This window comes from Thamnophis sirtalis, unplaced genomic scaffold, assembly GCF_051295495.1.
Source record: "Thamnophis sirtalis isolate CommonGarterSnake01/CBP01778 unplaced genomic scaffold, rThaSir2_p1.2 scaffold_11, whole genome shotgun sequence".
Taxonomy (NCBI): Eukaryota; Metazoa; Chordata; class Lepidosauria; order Squamata; family Natricidae; genus Thamnophis; species Thamnophis sirtalis.
The window spans coordinates 40,683,176-40,709,804 of record NW_028261391.1 but is presented as its reverse complement, the minus strand read 5'-3'; the positions used below and the strand labels follow the sequence as shown (position 1 = coordinate 40,709,804).

The 26,629-nt window shown below is 38.6% G+C and overlaps 1 protein-coding gene across 1 annotated transcript; it reads right to left on the bottom strand.

Moving 5' to 3' along the window:
• Positions 1–26,540, bottom strand: EHHADH (enoyl-CoA hydratase and 3-hydroxyacyl CoA dehydrogenase). Its single transcript, XM_087725592.1, has 7 exons — positions 26,382–26,540; positions 20,866–20,969; positions 16,730–16,905; positions 15,312–15,423; positions 13,872–13,976; positions 6,824–7,165; positions 1–2,116 (listed from the first exon to the last, which is right to left on the bottom strand). Exons 1-7 carry the CDS (start codon positions 26,453–26,455, stop codon positions 846–848), a joined length of 2,184 nt encoding a protein of 727 aa, XP_087581718.1. The 5' UTR covers positions 26,456–26,540; the 3' UTR covers positions 1–845.
• Positions 26,541–26,629: the final 89 nt, after the last annotated feature.

Here is a 26,629-nt window from a genome sequence, read left to right as displayed (position 1 = left end):
TTTAACAGTGATTTGTTTATTTATTTTTTAACCAGAATTCAGAAGTGCAATTGGTAAAAGCAGTCGCCTGGGAGACTGAGGTGGAGCAAAAGCAAAGAATATACTCAGTCCAGGAATGTATTTACTTCCAGAATAGTATGTATCTTTCAGATCAAAGTTTCTCCCCCTCTTCTTGTAAGATGGCTTGGTGAAATATATTCAGAGACAAGGCAGCTTAATACTAGCATGTACTTTCAAGCAAGTAGTATGATAAAAGGCACTTTGTGAGCAACAATTTATCATTTGGAGAGGGAGGGTGTGGGCTCATTTTTGAAATCAGAAAAGTGATATTATTCTATAGCACCCCTTATTTCAGACTATAGCTTGAAATCAATCAGTTAAAAAATCTGAATAGGAAACAGGCTGCTTATGTTGAAAGATAACTTGTGCGTAGAAAAAATATTCTATGTTTTATTTTCCTATCAGCTCTCATTCCATCTGACGAAAGATAATTTGCTTTGTAAATTTATTTCAAAGAAGAAAAGGATTTCATTGAGCTTATCATAGGTTATATTCTGCCATTCACTGAAGGGCATTGGTGCAAGTATCCTTTCTCCCAATCATCTACGCAATCATCCAGGTTTCCATTAAATGCTAAGGAATATTAAAAAGGCATTGTTCCCATTGGTTTTCCCTGAGATGCATGGTCTTCACAAGGATGGTAGCACCCCAAGTCTAACAATAAGGAGAGCTTAAAAATGACCCATGAGAACATTTACATGTATCCCAAAGCTTTTTTAGAATAAGGTAGGAAAAGAAAACCCTCCCACTTACATGGAAAGATGATGATTTTCAGGAATCATTAATTATAACTTGCTTTGCTGGGGACTCACAAGTGATGGCCAGTTCTTCAACGGAGGGCTACCAAGAGTGACGAGTTTCTGCAGAAAGGGACTGGGTTGTAGTTTAGGTATGTCAGGATTAGCCTCAGCATACTTTTGCAGTTTTGTTAGAATCTTGGGCAGCCCGACCTCAGAAGCATAGAACATTGGACCACCCTTATGTCTGGGCCACCCATAACCATTGAGATAGATGGTATCAATGGCTTCTGGGCAAGATGCAATTCCTTCAGATAATATTTGGAAACCCTCATTGACAAGTGAATACAGACAACGCTCCAAGATCTCCTCTTGGGTAATGGTGCGAGTTGTCATGTTGTGGGCATTTCTGTAATTTTGAAGGAAATTGTGAAGCCAGGGATCAGACTTTGCTATCTTTCCCCCAGGTTTATCATATAGGTACCAGCCCTTTCCAGTTTTCTGACCATATCTCCTCTTCTCACATAGGATATCAGGAAGAGGACTATAACGCTTACCATCTCGTTCGCGGGGAGGTGTTCCAAGGGGTAAGTTGACTCCTGTCAGGCCCTGCCCTATTCTAGATTTCCAGCCCACATCAAGCCCAGCCAGATCAGCTACTTTGAAAGGACCCAGTTTGAAACCAAATTCCTCTAGAATTTTGTCCATCTCCTCTGGAGTACTTCCCTCTTCTAAAAGGAAATATGTTTGTTCAGTATAAGAACTGAATAGCCGGTTCCCAACAAAGCCGAAACAATTTTCTACTACAACACCACATTTGTCCATAATTTTGGCTAGGTTCATAATTGTAGCAATAGCAGTAGGAGATGTGTGGTGTCCACGAATGATCTCTATTAACTTCATTACATGTGCAGGTGAAAAAAAATGAGTACCAATGACTTGCTGGGGACGGTTAGTAATAGAAGCTATCTCATCTATATCCAGGCAAGAAGTATTAGTGCCCAAAAAGGCTTCTGGCTTGCAGATTTCGGATAATTTACAGAACGTTTGTTTTTTCAGAACCATATCCTCAAACACAGCCTCAATAACTAGATCTACATCTTTTAGTGCACCAAAATCCAGAGTGAAGTGAAGTAATTTAGATTTATGGATGTCCAGTGTTTTGCCCTTCTGTTGCATTCTTAAAGTTTCACGCTCCAAAGAAGCTTTGATAGCTTTCCTTGCTATTTCAAGATGCTTCTTATCCTTCTCCAGAGCCACAACTGGAATTTTAGCCTTCACCAGAGATACCACAATGCCTTGGCCCATTGTCCCCAAACCTTTTCGATGAAAGAGAGAAAGAAAGAAGAAGCAATTATTAGAACGTTCTGGCCAATGTTTATTAAACTGACATAATACCATAGGCAATTTTTTTCACTCAGTTAACTCCGATATTCAAGCAGAGAAAATATTGATACTATATATGTAAGAAAAGCCAGATTGTTCTAAGATCTCCAAAGTTTTTAGATTGGCAATATAATTAGAATTTTGACTATATTTGAGCATACCAGCAAAATGGCAATTTGGGGTGATTTGCACCTTCTCAAAAATAAAGTTATTGGAATATGATCAATTACAAACCATGAGTAAAAATATACACTTTTATTAATCCTGTTTATCTTTGTCCTTTTTCAGCATAAGTAGTAAACTTCTAAATCAGGCATCCCCAACTCCCGGGGCCATGGTACACTACTGTGCTATGGCTTGTTTGGAAGTAGGCTGTGTGAATGGCTGGCTGGTGCATGCGTATGCGCAGCTCAACTTGTGGGAGCGCCAGGTTGGTGCAAATGTGTGAGCAGGCCAACCTGCCACTTGCACAGGCCACTTCTCCTCTCCATCTTACCAGGTCGCCAAGTTGTAAAGATTAGAGAACGCTGTTCTAAATAATGCATTGCACTTCAGTCTCTCATTATTTTTATTTTCTAAGAACGTTGATTTAGGGTTCTTAGAAATTCTTATTATGAAACAGTGTGTAGCCTCTCATTATATTAAAGGTGTTTTTTTTTAAATGTAAAAAATCAAGGGGACAAGAAGTCTGGCAGGCACCAAAAACAGCAGGTTTTGTTAACTACATTGGAGTTCCATGTAGGGAACTTCATCTTCTAGCAAAGGCTTTGTGGTTTAAATGATTTATTTCACACAAGTACCTAAAAATGGTATTGCACAAATTCTAGATGAGATGACTACATCAAAATTCCCAGCCAGCATCACCATTGCAGAGAATTCGGTGAACTGAATTCTGGGTATCTGGAGCGGCCTGAGGCTAAGAAAAGTATCATCAAAGCATATACCACAAATTATGATCCAGAAAGCTGAGTTTGCAGAACATGCTAAACGAACCATATAACATGAATATGGTTAACAGTCATTTCCATCCACTGATGTAATTTAGTTACAAACAGATCGTACCTGTTTAGGTTTTGCTTAACCTAGTGTATGAACCCAGCCCTTATGGGTCATTCAACAAACCATGATTTGAATGCAATATGGCTTATTGTGAGTTTTGAGCCTATTCATTTATTGCTGGTTAGAATTTTTTTTCTTAAATCATTTTTTTCAAAACCCACGTGGCCTTTTAGAAGAATGGCTTTCCTCCAAAAACTTAAGAGGCCCCTAAATAGCTGGAGGAGGAATTGCAATTGGGAAAATATAAATGGAGAAAAGGTTGAGTCCTGTTTCCCCAGAGCTTAATCCCAGCCTGAATCATTGATTTCCATGGTAACTGTCACATTTGAAAACATGCACACACCGATACCCCCTTTTATGGATCTTCCACATTAAATCTAATTTCATCTTTAGTAGGGACAGAAAAGATTTTTTCCCCCCTTGAAACACTTGCCTACTTGCATGCTGAGAAAAGTATTTATGCAGAAGGTCAAATCAAAGAGCCCAATCCCAGTTCTTAAAAAAACTGTAAGCATGAATGAATATTAATATTAGTACACGGTTAATACGTTAAGCACTAGCAAATGAAATTTGTATCTGGTATACACAACATACAGAGTTTTATGAGCTAGTATTAGGTTACTGCATGCTTACTTATGACAACAAAACATCAATTTGTTGCGTAGCCAAGCACCAGAAATGCTCATGCAGCAATCAATCTAGCAAAATGTATTTTACCAATGTCCCAGAAGCTTTCCTGATTCTATTAGCCTGAAGCAATATATCAGGCTTCTATCAACACAAAGTGATCCACGCTCTTGAGTAATTACAGAAAGCTTATTGTGGACATTTCAGGAGGCCTAAAATGTACTCAAACTGTAATTGTTCAGTCAGGTTCCAGCCCAAACTACCCTGTAGGCAGCCACTCTCAGTCACCCCACAAACAGCCCATATATAACAAAGAAAGTCCACAGAGTAGGAGCAAACTCGCAGGGCAAGGTCCAGGGTCCCAAGTCCAATCCACCTAACTAAGTGAGTCCCTGAGGCAAACTATAGTCCTCAAGGCAAAGTCAAGGTACAAGACAAAAGACAGTTTTCAAGGCAAAGTCAAGGCAAAAGGCAATCCTTGAGCAAGGTGAGGCAAGGCAAGGCAAGGCAAAAGGCACAAATTTAAACCAGGGGAATGTAAACCAAAACAAACAATTGTTCCTGACAAAGACTAACTTCCTGCAGCGTCTCCTTAAGGCAGTGTTTCTCGACCTTAGCGACTTTAAGTCCTATGGACTTCAACTCCCAGAATTCCCCAGCCAGCTCTGCTGGGATTCTGGGAGTTGAAGTCCACAGGACTTAAAGTTGCCAAGGTTGAGAAACACTGCCTTAAGGCAATCCACTCCAGGTGTTCCTTGTGAGGAGGGGTAGGGTGACCTCTTCCAGAGTATCCTCACAGCTCTTCTCTGAGCTTGCCTACTCTCTGCTCTCCGTGCCATTGGATTGGGTGTGGGAGGCAGCTGTTCCTCATCAGAGGGGATCTGCTGCCTATCAGCATCACTGCCTGTCAGCAGCCAATCCTCCCCTGTTTCTGTGAGGGCAGATAGCTCTCCATTCGGTCAACCACCTCCCTCAATGCCTGAGGAGCCTGAGACCCCCTCATCCTCAACCCCTGGCCCCTCCAAACCAAGAGAGATGTGCCATCCTCATTGGACGGCCCAGTTCCAACTTCTTCTCCTCTTCCTCCAAACCAGGCTCCAATGGGGCCTGACATCTACTAGCTTTGCTTCATTCCACATAGTAACCTGGAAAAGTTTGAACCTGTATCTATGCTTCTTTAAGATAGCAATTTCTGCATATTCATCACTTGTGACTTTCCGTGAAATTCATAAAGAAGACTCTTCCTTCTGCATGGTAAGGGGAATTAGGCTCATACACATTATGTGTGCTTATATGGAGCAAAATAATGATATTCTATCTACATGTACTGAGTTATAGACTCCATGATACTTCACACAAATGTCAGTTCTCCAATAAGTCATAACAACTTAAAAGGGTTCAAGGTTGCAAGCAGATTTAATTTGCCACTTTTTTAGCTAAAGGGATATCACTCATGCAGAGAAGGATAATTAAGACTGCAAAATTGCAGAGGGAAAAAGACAGATGAAGACTGGTCCCTCAAGGCTGCCTCCCGCTCAGGTGAGCTTCAGAGAGTTCAGTGTGCACAGGCTGCAGCAAACCCCATCTTGTATATATCAGTCAGACTGTGGGGTGGAAGGAGTGGGAAGAACAGTGAAAGTATAACATGATTGTCACTCTCTTAAAATCAAAGAGGGCACTACCAAGGACTGGGCTACTTAGGGAAGAGTTTCCCACTGAGTATAAACCAATCAATATGCAGAGCAACAAAGAGCTTTTGAAGAAACTGTACAGTACATCAAAGAGAGGTTTTTTTTAATTTTAATGCCTTTATAAAAAATTAATGAGTGCATTATCTTCCTGGGGATAGGCAAGGAGAAATGGAAGCAGTGGATCATTACAATGAAAATTAAAACTTCTTAAAAGGCAAGTGTCAACACAACATTCTGAAATTAATGATTAAATATGTGAATTAAAGGAAGAAAACAATTTTTGAGAGTCTCTCTCTGCTAACTCCCCCTAGAGAGAATCTACCCAGGGTGGCAAGAGGGAGAGGAGAACAATCTCTATTATTGCAGTGACAAAACTGCATAATAGAAATTACAAATTCTTTCATTGCTGCATTTCACCCAAAAAGTTCATTCTTCAACCACAGCTATCTTTTATTTAAAAGCAATAAAATGCAGAAGGGATTTAGCATGTCATTGGCTGCCTTTTCTCCCTTTTCAATGGGAGATTTAAAAGAAAAAATTACCTGTTTACAACCCTATTCTGGATTTGCATGATACAACGGACATTACAGTAACCAATCACATGTAGTCCAGGATATTGTGTGCACTAAGTCTATTTGTTTAATGTATTGTTTAGTATGTGATCTCAGAAAACTGAAGCAATTGATCCATCTTAGTTAATTATAATTATGTACTAAAGCAAAGAGAATCATGTTTTTTCCTCTAACCTGTGTTATGTTTGAGACTATAGCTTCTGAGATATATTTCCCGGAAAGGAAACTGACTGTCAGATGAATTAACAACCTAGCTCTGCATTTTTTCTACCGTATTTCCCCGAAAATAAGACAGGATGTTATTTTTCTTTGACCCCTGAAATAAGTGCTTGGCCTTATTTTGGGGGCGGTCTTATTATTTTCGAGGTGCAGAAGGCGCGAGCATGGTCACCTCATTGCTGCTGCTGTGTTGCAATATTTTTGGGAAGGGCTTATTTTCAGAGGAGGGTTTAATTTTAGGGCATGTGCTCAAAAGCACAATTGGGCTTATTATCCGGGGAGGCCTTATTTTAGGGGAAACCTGGTATTGAAATTAAGCAATGCTAGGTGCAAGCTAGGTACCTTAAAGTAACTGTGCGGTGTTTGCTTAGTCTTCTTCACATTTCCTTTAGAAAATGTTTTCTTTCCCCAACAACAACAAAAAACTACAATAGTTGAACTTTGAATAATTCAAAGATGTTCATAAACTTACCTATCACAGCTGCTTTCCGGATTGGTTGAGGGGATACAGTCTTCCAGGATGCCCCATTGGGCAACATCCATTTTTTTGAAATTCTTTCGGCAAAGAAAGCGTACTGCAATGCTTTAGCCTGGTCTGAAGTTAAAAGGAGAAGAAAAAGCTCCTTTTCTTTGTGAATTCCTTCTGCGAAGGGCAAGTACACGGAAGCTTCCACAGCTCGAAAGCACATTTCGGGTGAGAGGCATCCTGGAGCCTGCCTCTTCACCTTCAACAGGGCTTCATGTAGGAAAGCTTCCATGTTAGGGAGTTTGGGAGTCTGTTTCAGAGAGAGTCGGCGAGGTCCCACTGGCTGACCTAGAGAGGGCAAACAAATCATCTTGTTAAAACAAGCTAGCTTCTCAGTTTATCAGTTTCTTTTTCTTTGTACAAGAAAACCAATAACAATGTAAATGTTCTGTTGCCCATTCTTAAATATATTTAATACTGCTGTATATAGTAGCACCTATTGTAATATGAAGTATTAATGTGCAACGTTGTGATAATGGTATTCAGTGAAGTTTACTTTAAGTACCGTATTTTTCGGACTATAAGATGAACCTTTTTTCCTCAAAAAAGAGGCTGAAAATCTGGGTGCGTCTTATACATTGAATACAGCATTGTTTGCCTCCCGAAACCCTACCCACTTCACCAAAATGGCTGTGCATACCCTTATGGAGGCTTTCAGAGAGCTCTTGGGGGCCGGGGAGGGCAGAAATGAGCAAAAATGGGCCATTTTTTGCCCCTCCAGCCCCCAGCCGCACCCTATAAGCCTCTCTAAGGCTATGCATGCATTTTTTTTTGACAAAAAAGGCCGTTTTTGCAAAAAATGGGCCATTTTTTGCCTTTTTTTGCCCCCCCCAGGAGCACTCTGCAAGCCCCCCCTCCAGGCTATTCATGCGTTTTATTTGAAAAAAATGGGCCCATTTTCACAAAAAACGGACCATTTTTCGGAGGTTTGCAGAGTGCAAAAACTTTTTTTTTCTTTTTGGAAAGGTCTTTAACTGATGAGAATTACATTGATCAAGTGCCAGCAGAAACAAAGTCTTAAGGTTTGTCAGCAATTTCCTTCTCCAGCACATGGATAAATACACTTGGAAACATCTATCTACCTACATACTCTCTCTCCCTACCTATCTACTGTATTTGTCTCTCTCTTTCTATTTCTCTCTCTCTCTATGCCTCTACCTACCTAGACACTCTCTCTCCCTACCTACCTACTGTATTTCTCTCTTCCTCTCCCTCTATCTATCTACCTACCTACCTAGTCTCTCTCTCCCTCCCTACCTATCTGCTGTATTTCTCTCTCTCTCTCTCTCTCTTTCGCTCTCTCCCTTTATCTACCTACCTACCTACTCTTTCTACCTACCAACTGTATTTCTCTTTCTTTCTCTCCCTCTCTATCACTCTATCTACCTACCTACTTTTTTTAAAAAAATTGCCTCTTCAAAACCTTGGTGCGTCTTATACTCCGGTGCGTCTTATACTCCGGTGCGTCTTATACTCCGAAAAATATGGTAGATTGGAAAGGATTGTAGTATACAGATAGTCCTTGACTTACAACTGGTCGCTTAGCAATGATTTGAAGTTACAACAGAAATTTTTAAAAAGGCACTTACCACCCAAATTCAAGGTTTTGATGGCAACCCCTGCTGTGGTCATGTGATTGCGTTTTGGGTGCTTGGCAAAGGCCCACATTTGTGGCTGTTTGAAGCATCCTGCAGTCACTTGACCACAAATTATATATATCTTCAACCCCAAAACAATAAACCCTCCCTTCATAATAAGGCCCAAGCCATATTTTGTGTGTAAAAAGAAAATAAGACCCTGTCTTATTTTGGGGGAAACACAGTACAAGTTGGCCACACCCACCCAGTCAGATGGCTGGCAAGCCACTCCCACCCGGTCACATGGCCGGCAAGCTATTCCCACCCAGTCACATGGCCGGCAAGCCACTCCCACCCAGTCACATGGCCGGCAACCACTCCCACAAAGCAGGCCACACCTACAGAAGAGGTTCTAAAAAAAATTGAAACCCACCACTGTCCCTACTCCACATGAAAAAGTAATAAATTACTGGCCTATACACTATCCCTATCCTCATTTCATCTTGTACACTTTTGTCTTGCGTACAAAAATAAAATAAAATAAGCTCTCAGGAGGAGCAAGGGAAAATGCTTCAAGCTGCCTCTTCTTTTAAAAGAGAGAAATTGCAGAGATCAGGGCCACACAAGCATTCCTGCTAATGGGGAAAAAACAGTTTCAAATGCCCTGCAGATGGACCAAAAATAAATCAGTTCAACCGTTAAACACATCTGATATCACAGGGTCACGACAAGCTGACACATGGTCTTTATACAGAAATGTACCCACATCTAAAACAGAGTTCTAGAAAGGCACATTTTGCTGGCATTACTCTTTCTGTCTTTACTGATAGTGCTTTAGGAGTGAGGAAATAGGGAGATGTGGCTTAACCTCTTGATTGCCACAGACTACAAAATGCCATCTAAATTGCTTCTGCAGATAAGGCATGGATTGTAATTTAAATCTCAAAGTTCTATGATTCTCAAATCATATAAGAAACTTTTTTTCTGAACATCTTGTTTGAAATAAGCCTCAAAAATAGAAAACTCTAGGAAAAATATTTAACATCTTTTCAGACACGCATATTTTTCAGGGATTCTTGTTCTATAGAACATAAGCACAGTAATACTTATTAAATTATTTTAATATTCATTAGCTAAGGTTTAAATTTCAAGTTAATTAAAACATATGAAGTAATTTTGTTCACGCTGTTTATATAATGTTTTAAAGTTCTCAGCAAACATGAAAGTTACGATTCTTTTAAATTGAAATTGCTATGTATTCTGAAGTACTCTTTCTATGAATAAATGCCATTAAGTCATTTTTATAATTAAAAATGCTCAGCAACTCTCAGGATTCTTTGAAGAACAACATTTCATAGCTCTAATCCGGGGTTGAAGATAAGGAAAAGTGGTTTAGGGAGGCCAGACGGAGGACTAGATTACTATACAAATTGAACTCTTTGCATTAATGCTGATCTAAATTGCCAGTGTGCTTAGCAGGAATTATTTGCATTTCCAAATAAATGCACATGCCATTAGACAGTGCAAGTAGTTCTTAATTTACAACCATCAATGAGTCTGAAATTTCAGTTGTAAGTCTTGCTGGTTGTTAAATGGGTCACTACACAACTGACCTGATTTTACCTTTCTTTTGCTAAGTGAATATATGGTTGCTAAGAGAATGCCATGGAACGGTAATTAAATAAGCCCATTGTTTGCCAAGAACTGGAAGTAAATGCCAGTGGTGGGCCAGCTGCCATCAGAGCGTACAATCATAGAGCGTACGCCCAGAGCAGCCACTGCCGGAAGACTTGGTTTGGAAGCCGCTAAAAAAGCCATGAGGCGGCGGCGGTGGCCTGGCTCTGCGGAGAGAGCTGGGCCATGCATCGTGAAGCTAGCAGGCTCATGAGTGAGAGCGGAACAGCCACTCATGCAACCCCCCCTCCAACCATACAGAGCGCCATTTACTGCCGTTTCGAAGGCGACAAGCTGCGGGAAGTGGCGGCGAACAGGCGATCATGCAGCTTGGCTATACCCCTAGGTCAGTGAATGGTGCTGTGCCCGGCTAGAAAGGGGGTTTGCCGGGTTACTGCTCATGGGTGTGGTCGCTTTATGGCTGCTGTGCTGCGCTGCTACGACAGCGCAACATAGCCTTTCGCCCATGAGGCTGTGTCCAGCTCTTTGGGAGCCTGCTCGCAACAGACCAGCCACCCGGCAACCCCCCTCTTCAGCTGGGCACAGAGCTGCTCACCAACCTAGTGGTATCCTGAAGGCGCTAAGCAATGCAATCACCTTTGCCTCCCCCCCCCCGGTTCCTGCGGCTTGGCACCTTTGGGATACCGCTAGGTTGGTGAGCGGCGCTCTGCTTGGCCGGAGGTGGAGGGTTGTCCAGGGGGTTTATTTGCAGGGGAGGGCTTATATTTTTGCATACCAGAAAAATGTGGCATGGCCTTATTATTAGGACTTGTCGTAATTTCAGGGAAACACGGTAAAATGTGGTGAAACTCACTTAACAACGCTCTTGCTTAGCAACCAAAATGTTGGCTCAGGAACTCTGGCATTTGAAGCATGCAAGTCTTAAAGTTGTCAAATTACAAACCCTTGCACCCCTAACCCTTTAAAAAAAAAACCCAGGGCTGTTCAAACTTGACAGCTTTAAGACTTGTGGACTTCAACTCCCAGAATTCCTCCTCTCGGTCTTCATATTGATGATGTCCGGATGGGCAGGGAGAGGGAGCTGGAACCGGGTCTAAACGGCACTGTAGATTTGTGGAACCTCTTCTATAGAAGAGGCTAGAACTGGCAGGAACCCACCCCTGAGTAGGGATGAGTGGACTTGCTTCTGGTGAGGAAGTGTACTCTGTTTCTTTTACTCACTGTTTCATGGCTGGCAGGTTTGGAAATGATTGCTAATTATCTGCAAATAGCTTTTATAGAATGAAAATGGTATGAAGATTTATGGAAATATTGCTAATAGAGGTAAGACTTGAAGCATTCCTAGCTTTGTTTACGAATAGAATTCATAAACTGACAGGATCATTCTTTGTATGTCTCCCTCTTCTATCAAGAAGTCTAGAAGAGCTATAGTATTAACATGAAGCCAGCCATTGTCCAGATTTTATCTAACAATGGCACAGTAGTTGCCTTCCTGGAACTTAAGCTGCCATCATTGCTTCCATGAACACTGAGAATGATTGCAAAAAGCAACATTATTTATCAAAGTTTGGCGCCATCGTGTGGACAAACTGCAGAGTGTGCTGAGAAAAGCAATTGATGCAAAACATCCACTCAAGTCAAACAGTTTTTGTTTGTTCACAATAGATTTAACTTCTATTTCCTGAAATAGAAGTTGCATTTGAAAAATCTGAATTTTTTTTGAAAAATCTGTGTTTTCATATATCTGAGTGAATCCTCAAGGCAACCCAATGTATATTTTTGAGAATAAATGCCAACTGACTAAAACCCAGTAAATATAGATGGTATCATCACTTCAGTTTGTTTACAAGCTAACTGGTTAAATTTGGAAGCTTGACTATACAAAGTATATGTCATTAATCACTGTCTTCTTCAGAGAAACAGTGAAAAATATGACAATTTTATGCGGATGTGGGAAAATACAGTTTTTAGATCTAGCTTACTTTCTTGATACTTGTCAAGAAACATGTTGACCAAACCAGTGCTTTGTTATTCAAAAGTTTTGGCATCTCAACTTCTACAAAGAAAGAGTCCATTAGATTGCTTCTGCTTTACAGAATAATTATTTCATTTAAAACAGTGATACAATTTAGTCATTCAATATGTCTACAAAACAGGGGAATCAATTCCACAAGAACATTAAAGCTACTTTAATAAACAAATAGCTATAATAACAGAATCTTGCAAGTCTGATTCAGCTGTGTCTCTTTCCTTTTCTCAAAGTTCAATGAATTAAGGAGGTATCTGGCTGACTGCTTCTAAATATGCTCATTCCAGACTTTAAAAATGCTACAGCCCCTTATGCTTAGGCAAAGATCCTGCAAACTTATGTCAAGATTATTTTCCTTACTTTCTCCACATTTATAATACACATAGTCCTTGGCTTGCAACCACAACTGAGCCCAAAATTTCTGTTACCCAAGTGAGATAGCTGTTAAGGGAGTTTTGCATCATTTTACGACCTTTCTTGCCACATTTATTAAGAATATCACTGCAGTTGTTAATTAAGTAACACAATTGTTACTTATCTGGATTCCCCTTTGACTTTGCTTGTCAGAAGGTCACAAAAGGTGATAACATGACTTTGAGACACTTCAACCATCATAACTATGAAACAGTTGCCAAAGGATCAAATTTGTATCACATGATTATGGGGTTCCTGCAGCAGATATAAGGGTGAAAAACAGTGATACTTTTTTTTGTAACTTTACATTGTCACTAAATGAATGGTTGTAAGTTGAGGACCACCTGTATATATAACTATAAATACAACTAAGGTTTTACAATTCATAGCCACTTGCATGTGAACCAACTGTAATTTTACTATTTCTTAAGAATAAGGACAGACCTGAATGACCTGAATTCCTGATGTTGCTCAGTGTATGTTACATCGTATTGAGCAATTGAATTGGGAGAAATTTCCATGACTGAATTGCATAAAGAACATAATGTTTTATTCCCATGTTGTTTCACTACTCTTTATGCTATTATATCACTGTACATTAATTGTCTAACTGTCAAGAAGGAATAATGCAAACAGAAATTTCTGGAAACAGATGTGCAAATTGTGAAGGTAGAAAACCATCATTTAAAATGGTCATTTCCTACTTTGTAAAACTCGTATTTGTGAACGCTCTTTTAAATGATTGCCTATTCACAAAGTGGGTGTCATGACAGATATAATGAATTATTTAAAAAAATATATCAAAAAGCAGTACGACATTGTCAACAAATGATAGATAGCCAGATAGCAATAGCAATAGCAGTTAGACTTATATACCGCTTCATAAGGCTTTCAGCCCTAAGTGATTTACAGAGTCAGCATATCGCCCTCATAGTCTGGGTCCTCATTTCACCCACCTCGGAAGGATGGAAGGCTGAGTCAACCCTGAGCCAGTGAGATTTGAACAGCCGAACTGCAGAACTGAAGTAGCCTGCAGTGCTGCATTTAACCACTGCGCCACCTCGGCTCCCTAGATAACCAGATAACTAGATAACCAGATAGGTAAGTAGGTAGGTACAGACAGACAGACAATAAATCTGTTTTTCAATTACAATATATATGGTTATTTCTTTAACTTTCTCCCTGCTTGACCCCCAAATTCTATGCCAGTACACTGCAATTTTTAATTTAAAAACCTTGCGCCAACCAACATCAGCTAAATAATTCTTTCCACTGGTTGGTATTTTCTTTTGGGAATTTGTTGTATTACATTTTGCCCAGTACAACTGAATGTTCTTACCCAATATTCTTCGTGCTAACTTTATAGCTGCTTCAAATGGATTTTCTTCAACAATCTCATCTAAGAGCCCCAGTTTCAGTGCTTCAGTAGCTGGCACATATTTACCTAAGAAAAAAGAAATATTACTTTTTAATTTAGGATTCACTTAAATTCCATCTGTTCCTTGGGAGTTTCAAGGTATGTTACTGGTAGACTATTTTGAGCATAGATCAGGGGTCTCCAAACTTGCCAACTTTAAGACATGTGTACTTCAACTCCCAGAATTCTTCAGTCAGCCACGAGAAATTCTGGGATTTTAAGTCCACAATTCTTAAATTTGGCAATTTTGGAAACCCCAGGACTAGGCAAAATCGATAAATTTTTGATTCCATGCTGTTACAGTAACATGCTAAAATAATAGAAAAAGAGAAATCCATTAACATCATTAGCAGAAAGGAGTCAGCAAGGCAGTACTGTATACTAAACTGTAAGGCACAAGTGGCCCATATATTCTATAGGTACCTTCTATAGCACAGCAGCCAGCTAGAGAATAAGGATACTTGTCAGTTCATTATTGGACTTCTGTGCTGAAACATTAGAATCGATAACTAATAAATCAACAGGGATCAGGTGACAGGAAAATCAAACAGAACCCAATAAAATAATTGGCTCTGGCCTAGCTTCTCACTTTCAATGTCACTCAGGGGATCACCTATGGCTTTTTAATTGTTCATAGTTATTTAACATCACACTGAACTTCAGGTCACAAAACTGGTGGTCTTGATAAGCTGTCATGGGTAATAAAAACTTTTTAATATAAACTATTAAATAAATATTTAATTTTTAAAAATAAATTATTATTATAATCAATATAAGCCCAAAGCAGTACTGAAGTTTTTAAAATAATATCCAAGAAATTCACTGCTTCACCTCACTTTTGTGAATGGTGACTACATAATAAGTCTGGCAATGAGACCACAGCAAATACAACGATGATGTAAGAGAACTGTGCTAAATCTAGAAACCTTCAGAAATCTTGTATTTGCATGAGAAGCAGAATCTCCTTCAAAATAAACCAAACCCAATTTGGAATAACAGAACTCACAAAAATACTTTATATTTTTCAGCCTTCTCTGTAGGATGGTATGTAAAATTAATATTCTTAAAAGTAAGCTGAATTTCCTCTATCAACACAATCATTTTCAGATACACATCTTAGTGAAAAGTCCATCTAAAGTGCTGCTACCGATCTTTTCTAGCTGCTACCTAGGAATTGTTAGCTAACATTTCAGATGATGAATCTAACAAACCCAGAAAGTGTAAAGCATGTTTTTACTGTAGTCATGCTATCTTATATTTCTGGAAAGCATATTTGTATTCCATAAAAATGCCAAGATATGTAAATATGCCATATATTATTTGCACATGACACATGTCTATTCACAGATAAATTTTTTTTACCTGTGGTGATCATATCAAGTGCAGTTGGTACCCCAATCAATCGTGGAAGCCGTTGAGTCCCACCGCCTCCAGGAAGTAAACCTATTTTGACTTCCGGCAAACCAAATTGAGCCTGGAGTGAGGATGAAATATTTGTAAATAGTTACAATATATAGAACACATAGCATCCTCCCCTATAATTTTTAAAAAACCCTGCTCTATATAGCCCTACATGGGGATATATATGAGTAATGTTGGAAAAGATCAAGTAATCTAGGGAACAGTTGTATTTCAAAAACCTGGATTCTCTATTCCTTTTCTAAACTTAAAATTATATTTATGGTTGATATATCATCACACAAACCATTGATTCCTGGATAAGTAGCACAATCTTACTTATCTAAATGGGTTTCCTCTGTAAAATAATTTTATTAAATTTTACAAAGCATAAACATAAAAAAATAACTTAAACTAACAATAAAAATAAACAATAAAGAATAAAAAGAGAATAGAGATAGAAGTGTGAAAAAGTATAAATAAAATGAAGGGGAAACACAAATATATACAAAGAATGAAAAAATATTTTCCCCTTTTAAAATTTTAATAATCATCAAATCCATATGTTAAAATTTGATTTTTTCTCTATTGCCTTCAAAATTTCCACAAAAGATTTAGAACTGTAGTTGAATTACTTTAGTGATTCCAGTTCTGTCAACTTTATTAACCACTCCTCTATTGCTAGTATCATAAGCGTTTCCAGCGCTGAGCATACAAAATTCATCCTGCTATTGGTATTATCATATATAACAATAAGTAAAGTGCTTTTTCAGCACTGTTGTAACTGCAAATGGTAGTTAAATGAAGCAGTTGCTAAATTAGGGCCTGTATTATTATATAATAACTTTCCATTACCTTGATTACATATTATTCATTTATAAGACCTTTTTGACTCAATTGGAATTATTAATCTTATTGAAATAGCATCCACAGTAAATCATTGCACACAATGGCACAATTGTGCAAATACTACAATAAAGTAATTTCAACAGGAAATATGATACAGATGTCATCATTCCCCTGCCTCAAGTTTCTTCATGTTGCTTTCTAGGATTGATATATTTCAATTTTTAACAGAACATTTTATAATTCATAGGTACTTGGTTGGGAGAGATAGACATCAGAGGGCTTTAGGTGATATATAGGTTGAAAATGGTACTTTAAAGCAGTGTTTTTCAACCACTGTGCCGCGGCACACTAGTGTGCCGTGACATAGTGTAAGGTGTGCCGTGGGAAAATTACTTTATATATAGTCAATATAGGCAGAGAGTTAATTTTTTTAAACATTTTCTAATGGTGGTGTGCCTCGTGATTTTTTTCATGAAAAAAAGTGTGCCTTTGCACAAAAAAGGTTGAAAAACACTGCTTTAAAGACATCTTACCTTCATGTTTGCAATCCTATAATGACAGCCCAGTGCCAACTCCAGGCCTCCTCCGAAAGCTATGTCTTCAATAGCAGCCACAAATGGTTTTTCACTCTTCTCTATTAAAGCAGCTACAGACTCCAAACTCAGTGTATTTTTTTCAATGCCAACAGAAAATCCTCTGATATCAGCACCTAAAAAAATTGAACAAAATTCTGAGAATCCATGATTGCTTCAGGTAACCACCCCATTAAAGCCTTGTGCTAATTAACATAGAAACAAAATGTACCAAATATTTATATACTTCAAATAGGAAGTAATTGTGATTTAATATAAATTTCCAGTTAGTATTAGATTCTCTGCTTATAAAAACCAATGAAATGCAAGCAGGAAAAAATGTTCATTTCATGTTTCCCATAAATATTTCCCATAGGTATTTCATGTTTCCCATAAATCTGCTATGAGGATTTGAGGAGAGAGTAAAGTTCTCAATAAACGATTGGGGTTCGTTGAGAGAAATTTGCTTAAAATTAATGAAAAGAAGGACTAGGGGTGACATGATAGCAGTGTTCCAATATCTCAGGGGTTGCCACAAAGAAGAGGAGCCAAGGCACCTGAGGGTAGAACAAAAAGCAAGGGATAGAAACTAATCAAGGAGAGAAGCAAACTAGAACTAAGAAGAAATTTCCTGACTGTTAGAACAATTAATCAATGAAACAACCTCCAGAGGTTGTGGATGCTCCAACACTGGAAGTTTTTAAGAAGAGATTGGACAACCATTTGTCTGAAATGGTTTCCTGGCCAAGCAGGGATTTGGACTAGATCTCCAAGGTCCCTTCCAACTCTTGTTATTCTATTCTATTACCTCCCTTCAGATTAACCTGATGGAAGTCTCCTGCTGGCTAAGGAATGCTAACTAGATACTATAATGTCCCAAAGGTGCTTTTTGAAGCAGCAACTGGACTTTCTTTTTTTTAATTTGAATATTTCTTTGAATATTTCTCAAAGAAAAATAAGAAAGTCCGGTTGCCCCTTGAAACCTTGTAGAACTATGACCTGGATGACCAAGAATCTCCATAAACATTTAGATCTACAATCTATGTGTATAAAATTACTTCCTGGAAACGTTTGAGGATAGATAAAACCATTATAACTTAAGAGTTATCATGATGTACCATGATGTAGTTATCATGAATATTATAAAATTTGGAACAAATGGTACAAATGGTTGCAAAACAAGAATAAAATTAATTAAGCCAAAAACAATACACAAACACACACACACACACAGAGAGAAATGTGTATAAAGGTTTATAAACATAGAAGCAAAATAATATTTACATGTACAGGTATGATGACATAATAATGTTGATATAATGACTGTAAGGTGTTGTAGAAGGAAAAAAATAATTAAAAAAAGAGTTACCATGATGGTATTACAGATTTCTCATAATCTTCTAGTTGAATCATAGAGAAATCTACAAATGGGGCAATAGCAATAGCAATAGCAGTAGACTTATATACCGCTTCATAGGGCTTTCAGCCCTCTCTAAGCGGTTTACAGAGAGTCAGCATATTGCCCCCAACAATCTGGGTCCTCATTTTACCCACCTCGGAAGGATGGAAGGCTGAGTCAACCCTGAGCCGGTGAGATTTGAACCGCTGAACTGCTGATCTAGCAGTAGCCTGCAGTGCTGCATTTAACCACTGCGCCACCTCGGGGCAGAATGCTAATGGTGTAAGTCTCATTGCAGGATTTTTTTTTCTGTTGTATGTTTTGTCCATTCCTCTTTCTACGTCCTATCTAGGTATCTCTCAAATCTAAGAGAAGCTTATGAGAAAATATCAGGCAGAAATAGCCCTCAAGCGGAAGGAAATAGATTTTGTCATATATGTCAAAAATTAAACTCAAATCAAATCAAATATAAAAAATAATTTCAGCACTGTTCAATATATGTCATTTTCTGCAGTGCGAAAAAGCAGGACTTTGAGAAAGAAGGTACAAAGGCTGAGAGTGGAAGTGAAAGTTGACTTAAAAAGAGGAAATAAAGGGTGAGCTTTTTGTAGACAGCAATTCAGCCATGGTAAGAAGAAATCTGAGAAGTATTTTGAGTAAGGAAAGAGATGTTGCCTTAAATTACTCATGATAAATGTGGCTAAGAAATTCTTCTGATAATTTCCAAAGACTGACATTAGAATACCTTACTGAAATCTATGTAATTCTTGCTTTGGGGATCTTGTCCAATTAATCAATATTTTTACCCAATAAATTTATGAATGTAGCTACTGAACAAGGAAAATCCAAGATAACTATATATAAGGTTGAAAACTAATGTTTAATTATATTTTTTTAAAAATAAAAGAGAAGAGAGGTATAAATTCTACATACATACATACATACATACATACATACATACATACATACATACATACATAAATAAATAAGAGAGCAAATGTAGATTCTGATGTCGGGCAGTTGAATGAAACAATTATGGGTAGAATGAACACTCCTCCCAACTCTTTTTTCTGAAGGGAAACAGTCTGAAATATTTAATATCATATATCTATAACCAAAAGGATACTATTGTCCAATGTAATTGTAAAGCAGAGAAGAAAATAGAAATGTGTAAATATATGAATTAAAAATTCAACTAAGTGCTGCAGAATGATGATATTCTGATCCATTGGAAGATGACCTAGTCTATAAACCATGACCTTATTGGTTAGGCCAGTGGTTCCCAAACTTTTTCAGCCCACTGCCGACTTGGTGCTACAAACTGATCCTCAGTGCCCCCCCCCCCGCAGTGGTGGGATTCATTTTTTTTACTACTTGTTCTGTGGGCGTGGCTTTGTGGGCATGGCTGGGGGTCATGTGACTGGGCAGTTTGCACAACGGAAGATAGTAACAGTAAAATTCAAAACTGTAACAATTAATTGCACATTTATTCAAAATCCAATTTAAAAACCTTTTTAGTTGATGTTAATTCAACAAAATTGTTGAACATGATCCAGTGATACCAGATATTCGAAGTTTGATAGTCATTTATCAAGAACCTTAGTAACTTAGTAAACTCAGTAAAATTTAGTAACTACTTCACTGTTCAGTAAATTCTTAATGTGATGGATGGGCTTGATGAAGTGATACCAGAAAAAAAATGTCTTTTCAAAGGAAGTGGCAATCAGCTATTTCCCAAACTGTAGGCAGAACTCCAGGATATGGGACCCGGAGGATCCCCGTTTTTAAAAACCTGGTTACAGGCAGAGGACGAGCTCAAGACTCTGATCCTCTCTTTGTCTGCACAAGCCACAGGGGGAACTTGTGGTATCCAAAACTAGAACCCCTGATTTCTAGATTTAAACCTTAAATATTGAAATGGCCCATTTCTTCCCTACTTCCAATGAAACCATTCCATTTACTGTCACGCAAATCTCCCTTGTGGGTACGACGGATTCCTTCCCCCCCCCATGTATTTCCCACCTGCCTCCTCAGCTTCCCTGCTGTAATTACGATTGTCAGGGTGCTCTTCTCTCTGGGGCCAGGGAGCAGCCTGAGCACCGGCAGCAAGAAGGGCCGCAGCAGAAAAATCTGGGCCAGAGGTTTTGGGGGAGACGGGGCGGAGGTAGGGAAGACGTGGTTTTGGAGGAGAATAAAGCTCTGTCGCCATGCAGGAAGGCCTCTGCCGTTGCATCACTAGATCTCCCTGCAGCTCCCTTTGCATGCTCGCCTTCCCTTAAAACCTGCTCTGCCTCACCTTTGGCCTGCTCCACGCTTAATGAAATTGGTGGGGCCTGGGCCGAAGCAGCCGGGGAGCGCTGCAGGCTTGACATGCGGTGGGCCGAGGCAGGTGGGTGGGTGGGAGAGAAAGTTATTTCTTGTGAAAACTTCTGTAATACTTTGTAGCATTGTGTAATTTGCAGAATCCATAGTTGTTTGGATGATTTACCCTAACCTATTTATTTGCAGACATGACAAGTTGTAAAATTTTGTTTCGCAACTTGTCAGGCCTGGTGGATGTCAAATAGAATTAAGATTCCATTGTTACCTAATTTTATTTGAATTCTGCATCATTGTTTGTATTGTCTCTAATGTGTATGCCTTTGAATATTGCTCAGCAATTATAATAAAAAAACTGAATTGAATCAAAAGTCCTTACCTGCACTGAATTTCCCATTTGCTCCACAAATCACAACAGCTTTCACAGTGGGGTCAATATTTGCACGATTTACTTCTTCGCTTAAAGCCCGTAACATCACATCACTAAAATAAATCAGTCATTTATAGTGTAAGAAAAAAGATACACCTGCCTGAGTATCAATATAAAATAATTCGTCAAGTAATAGTTCAAATAGGCTGAGATACAAGACAAAATCTTGATGATTTACTTCAGCAACAATAATCTGCTTGAAAGATTAACCAATGTTTATAAAACAGATTCATTCATAAGTAATACCATAGTTCGGCATCTCTTTAAAATGACTTAGTATGTCTAGGTTAAAACAAATCTGGACAACTAGACTGCAGCAAAGGAATAAAGCAAACAATAATTTCTTGCTGCCATTTAGTGGTCATCCAAATTTTTGAAATGTAAATCTAATGTATAGTTTAAATGTTGGGTTCATAAGCTCCCATTTCATGTACAGTATCTATACAATGGCCTCTTACGCTGATCATAATAATATGGTAATAATATATTTAGTTTCAATTGTTAGAATTATAGTAATATCTATTATTAGAATTTTAGTAATATCTATGTCATTTTCTATTTACTTCACTTATCAAGGTCAAGAACTACTGCAATGTATTCTTTGATATATATTGTATTGTATTGTATTGTATTGTATTGTCTTGTATTTATTTGTCTTGTATGCCGCCCACTCCCGAAGGACTCTGGGCGGCTCACAATAGATAAGGGAAGGGGGAAGACTAGACAAAGACAACACTTTAAAAACAAAACCGCAACATTCACAATTTCCACGGGGTTGGATGTTTCACAGCCCCCCCCGGCCTGCTGGAGCAGCCAGGACTTGGTGGCTTTGCGGAAAGCCGGGAGGGTCGTAAGGGTCCGGATCTCGACAGGGAGATCATTCCAGAGGGCTAGAGCTGCAACAGAGAAGGCTCTCCCCCGGGAGGGTCGCCAGCCGACATTGGCTGGCGGATGGAATCCGGAGGAGACCTAACCTGTGAGATCTGATCGGTCTATGGGAGGTAATCGGCAGGAGGCGGTCTCTCAGGTACCCAGGTCCGATGCCATGTAGGGCTTTATAGGTAGCAACCAGCACCTTGAAGCGGATTCGGAGACTAATGGGTAGCCAGTGCAGCTCACGGAGGATAGGTGTGACGTGGGTGTACCTGGGTGCACCCACAATCGCTCGTGCGGCTGCGTTCTGATATATTGCAACATCAAAAATTATAACAATTTTTATTCATCTTTCCCTGTCCTTGTTTCAGACCTATCCCTGCATTCTGATAAGGTCTTTCTTCTGGGTGGCTTAGACTTTGCCTTTTGCTAACAAATGTATTTTTAAAATAATTCATAAACCTGACAGTGTTAATACATGGGGATTGAAAAGATTACAATTGCCACTAGAGGTAGTTATAACACTAGCAAGAATTTATCATATATTAAGTGAAAGAATTGAATGAATTTTTCTCTCATTCCCAGGATTAATGGAAACTGAACGTAGCCTCATAATCCAGGTATTTGATGCATGAAAGATACTGTACCTGTATTGTTCATCACATGTCTCAATGCCTTTTTCACTGCCTCGTTTGTGCCATTTGAGTTGGCAGAAAACTGCAGCAGAGTATTAACTGTCTGCATTTGTGATTCCTGTGTCTTTATTGCCTGTATTTTAATTCAGTGCAGTTACCTGATTTCCATAACAAAATCTAACAAAACTTAAAATTGCACTTGGATGGTATTGAAATAAGGGAGAAAAACCTATTTTAATACAGGTACACTTACGGATAATTTAAGACAGATTTCTACGTAGGGTAAGGTCAGGATGAAGGAACATGAACATAGAAGAAACAATATACAGGTGAAACTTGAAAAATTTATTGATTACATGCAATCAATAAAACAAGGATTGTACATAGAACAATATCAGACCTCTGAAAAGTATAAGCATGCATATGTACTCACTACTTGGTTTGGGCCCCTTTTGCAGCAATTATTGCCTCAATGCGGAGTGGCATGGAAGCTAACAGCCTGTGGCACTGCTGAGGGGTTATGGAAGACCAGGATGCTTCATAGCGGCCTTCAACTCTTCTGCACTGTTCGGTCTCATGTCTCTCATCTTTCTCTTGGCAATGCCCCATAGATTCTCTATGGGGTTCAGGTCAGACGAGTTTGCTAGCCAATGAAGCATAGTAATCCCACGGTCATTGAACCAGGTTTTGGTGCTTTTGGCAGTGTGGGCAGGTGTCAAGTCCTGCTGGAAAATGAACTCAGCATCCCCATAAAGCTCATCTGCGGAATGAAGCATGAAGTGCTCCAAAATCTCCTGGTAGATGGCTGCGTTGACCCTGGACCTAATGAAGCACAGTGGACCAACACCAGCAGATGACATGGCTCCCCAAATTAACACAGACTGTAGAAACTTCATACTGGACTTTAAGCATCTTGCAGTGTGTGCCTCTCCATTCTTCCTCCATACTCTGGGACCTTGGTTTCCGAATGAGATGCAAAAGTTGCTCTCATCAGAAAAGAGGACTCTGGACCACTGAGCAACAGACCAAGTCTGTTTTTCTTTAGCCCAGGTAAGACACTTCTGACGTTATTTGTTGTTCAGGAGCGGTTTGACAAAAGGAATACGACATTTGAAGCCCATGTCCAGGATCTGTCTTTGTGTGGTGGCTCTTGATGCACTGACTCCAGCCTCAATCCACTCCTTGTGAAAATCCCCAACACTTTTGAATGGCCTTTTCCTGACAATCCTCTCCAGGCTACGGTCATCCCTCCTGCTTGTGCACCTTTTTCTTCCACACTTTTCCCTTCCACATAACTTTCTATTAATGTGCTTTGATACAGCACTTTGAGAACATCCAACTTCTTTTGCAATTACCTTTTCAGGCTTTCCCTCCTTATGGAGGGTGTCAATGATGGTTTTCTGCACAACTGTCAGGTCAGCAGTCTTTCCCATGATTGTGATTCCTACTGAACCAAACTGAAAGACCATTTAAAGGCTCAGGATCCCTTTGCAGGTGTTATGGCTTAATTAGCTGATTAGAGTGGGACACTTTGAGCCTAGAATATTGCACCTTTTCACAATATTCTAATTTTCTGAGATTGTGGATTTGGGGTTTTCATGAGCTGTAAGCCTAATCATCACAAGTATGACAAATCACGGCTTGAACTATCTTGCTTTGCATGTAATGAGTCTATCTCATATATTAGTTTTACCTTTTAAGTTGCATTAGTGAAATAAATGAACTTTTGCATGATATTCTAATTTTTCAAGTTTTACCTATATTACTAGACCTGTTTGTGGGTCACTGCAAGTATGCAATCCACATCATCAGTTAAGCTGTAGTACATAGGATTTCTAAACTATACTTTATATTATTATTGGCTAACTCACGCCTTTTTTCAGATACTAAAACTGAAATTCAATTTTCATCCTGTCTACAGTAGGTTTGATACAAACTTCATTTAATTATTTTGTAATCTTTAAAAAAGCAAAACAAAAGCAAAATGCCAATTACTGTAAAGATGATTGGTATATCAGCTATTGATTATGAAACTTTGACAAGCTTTAATATGCCTGGTATGTCATCTGACTCCAGACTAATAGATAATTATCTAAAAGTAATTAATTAAATTAAATAAAGTTAATTGATTAAAAATTGAGCATTTCATAATGGGATTACTGCTCTGAATCAGCTGAATAGAATCCAAAGTCTAAAAACACCAAGGGTTAAATATTAACCAGAATTTGTTCTGTGATAGATTTCCCCCCTGCATAATCATTTTGTGCCAAAATTACTGTTTATTCTGAAAGCAGAATGTTTATACATTACCTCATTTTAAAATATAATTATTTTCCACATATTACTTTATCAAGAAAAAATTAAAAGGGCAATGCAGGCAATATTCTTCTTTTTAAAATGTATATTTAGTCTATACCAATGACTTGAGTTTATTATTTTTGCTACTTAAAAAGTAGAATATCAACAGTAGATAAATTCATTGGAACTAGGCAAAACAGAAATTCATGTTTGCATATCTATTGGATCGCATTTCAGATTTAAAACCAAGCAAAGTACAGAATTTTCTTAAAATAAAAATATACAGTATAATATAATCATATATGTCCCACAAGATGTTATTATGTAAAAATGTATGGATGAACTAATAGTTTACTTTAAAAGCTTCTCTGTAGTTTGAACTCTTTAGTCTGCATTTCTGATGATGGCTAAGTTCAGTAGGGCTAATTCTTACTTCTGAGGGTGCTTTTATCTGTAATCTTAGATGTGGTAGCACCAAAGTAACTGCCTAACCATGTAAATCCATAAAACGTGGGAAGTGACTGAGCATGAACTAATAACAGTGTTAATCCCCAATCCTAATAGCATTTTAAGAAACAATTTTCAGAAAAAAATGAGATAAAATAAAAGGCAGTTGAATAGGTATAGGGTTTAAAAAGAATTATAACTTCTAGGTAGGAACAGTTGGAGACCAGCACTTTTTAAAACATATTCACAGGTAAAATCCATGGAATAATTGTTGTTCTAGTCTAGTTAGAGTTTAGTTTTTGATGTTTAGCTGATTAATAATGAATTTACTTGAAATAAAGTATCTTTTTCTTGGCATCTAAATTGGCTTACATTGGCTGTATTCTCATATTGGTTTGAATAGTCTTAAGAAGGTGGGCCATAACATATACTGTTTTCAATGTTGTTGATGTTCTATTTAAAGTTCAAACTCACTGTGCAACAATGTATTTCCATATTGCTGACTCAAACTTAGTTAAACATCAGTTTTATTATTATAGAAATGGAAGCCCATGTGATGGCTGTATAGGGTGTGAAGCTTTGATGCTTTCTCCCATGGTCTTATTTTGGCCTTTGTTTGTTTGACTTGTAGATTCTTCAGGGAAAAACACAGACTTTGTTTAAGAATTTACTGACAGGTGGTATGTTTGCACCTCAATACACTTTTTGTCCTCAAATCCAGTGTGCAGCACAGCTTGAAAGATTAGTATTTGGATGTTAGTGCAAAACAAAATAAAATATCTGGACCATAGGTTAGAAGAAGCAAACATTTCTGCACTGTGGCCAAGTAAATTACACCGCTGTGTCAATGTAAACACCAGGAACCAGGTTTGACAGGAAGAAACAAAACACAAAAATAATAGACAAGCATTGTGCATTTTTCACGGAAAAAAGCTAACTGAATCCAAAATGAAATAGTACTAGACATCTGGACAATATTCCTTTGCTAGCAAACTCAATGACACATAGCACTATTGGTTCATTGAGGAAAACACTTGAAAATCCATCCCAAATCACAGCTGGGTGATACTTTATTAAGACCTATAAAATTAACCCAAAAGTGTGTGCAAGCTTTCACTTTCTCGAGACCTCTTCATGGACAGGATTAATCGCTTCCGACTAAACAGACATGGGACTAAACTGGTAACTTTTCCAGTCTTTCCCCATTGTTACCTGATTGTATTGAGCGGAGGATTACACATTCGAATCACTGCCACTTCAGGAGCTCCCCGCACGTATTCAGCCATAATCTTCGTCAGATCGTTGCCCAACAGCAAGAAGTACGAACGCTGCCAGCTTACTCGAGCAATAAGGGGGCGAGGCAGGGAAAGCAAGACTCCCGCAAATGCAGCTGGCGGTGGGCGTGGCTGTCTTAGAGCGGCGCGCGCATTAAGAGGGAGGTTCCAATTGGAGCAGGAAAT

Coding starts and splice junctions, on each gene's coding strand:
- EHHADH (XM_087725592.1), bottom strand. CDS start 26,455: ATGGCTGAATACGTGCGGGGAGCTCCTGAAGTGGCAGTGATTCGAATG. Junction 16,906..20,865: donor AAATGGGAAATTCAGTGCAG/GTAAGGACTTTT, acceptor CAATTTTTTTAG/GTGCTGATATCAGAGGATTT. Junction 13,977..15,311: donor ACTTGATATGATCACCACAG/GTAAAAAAAATT, acceptor CTTTTTTCTTAG/GTAAATATGTGCCAGCTACT.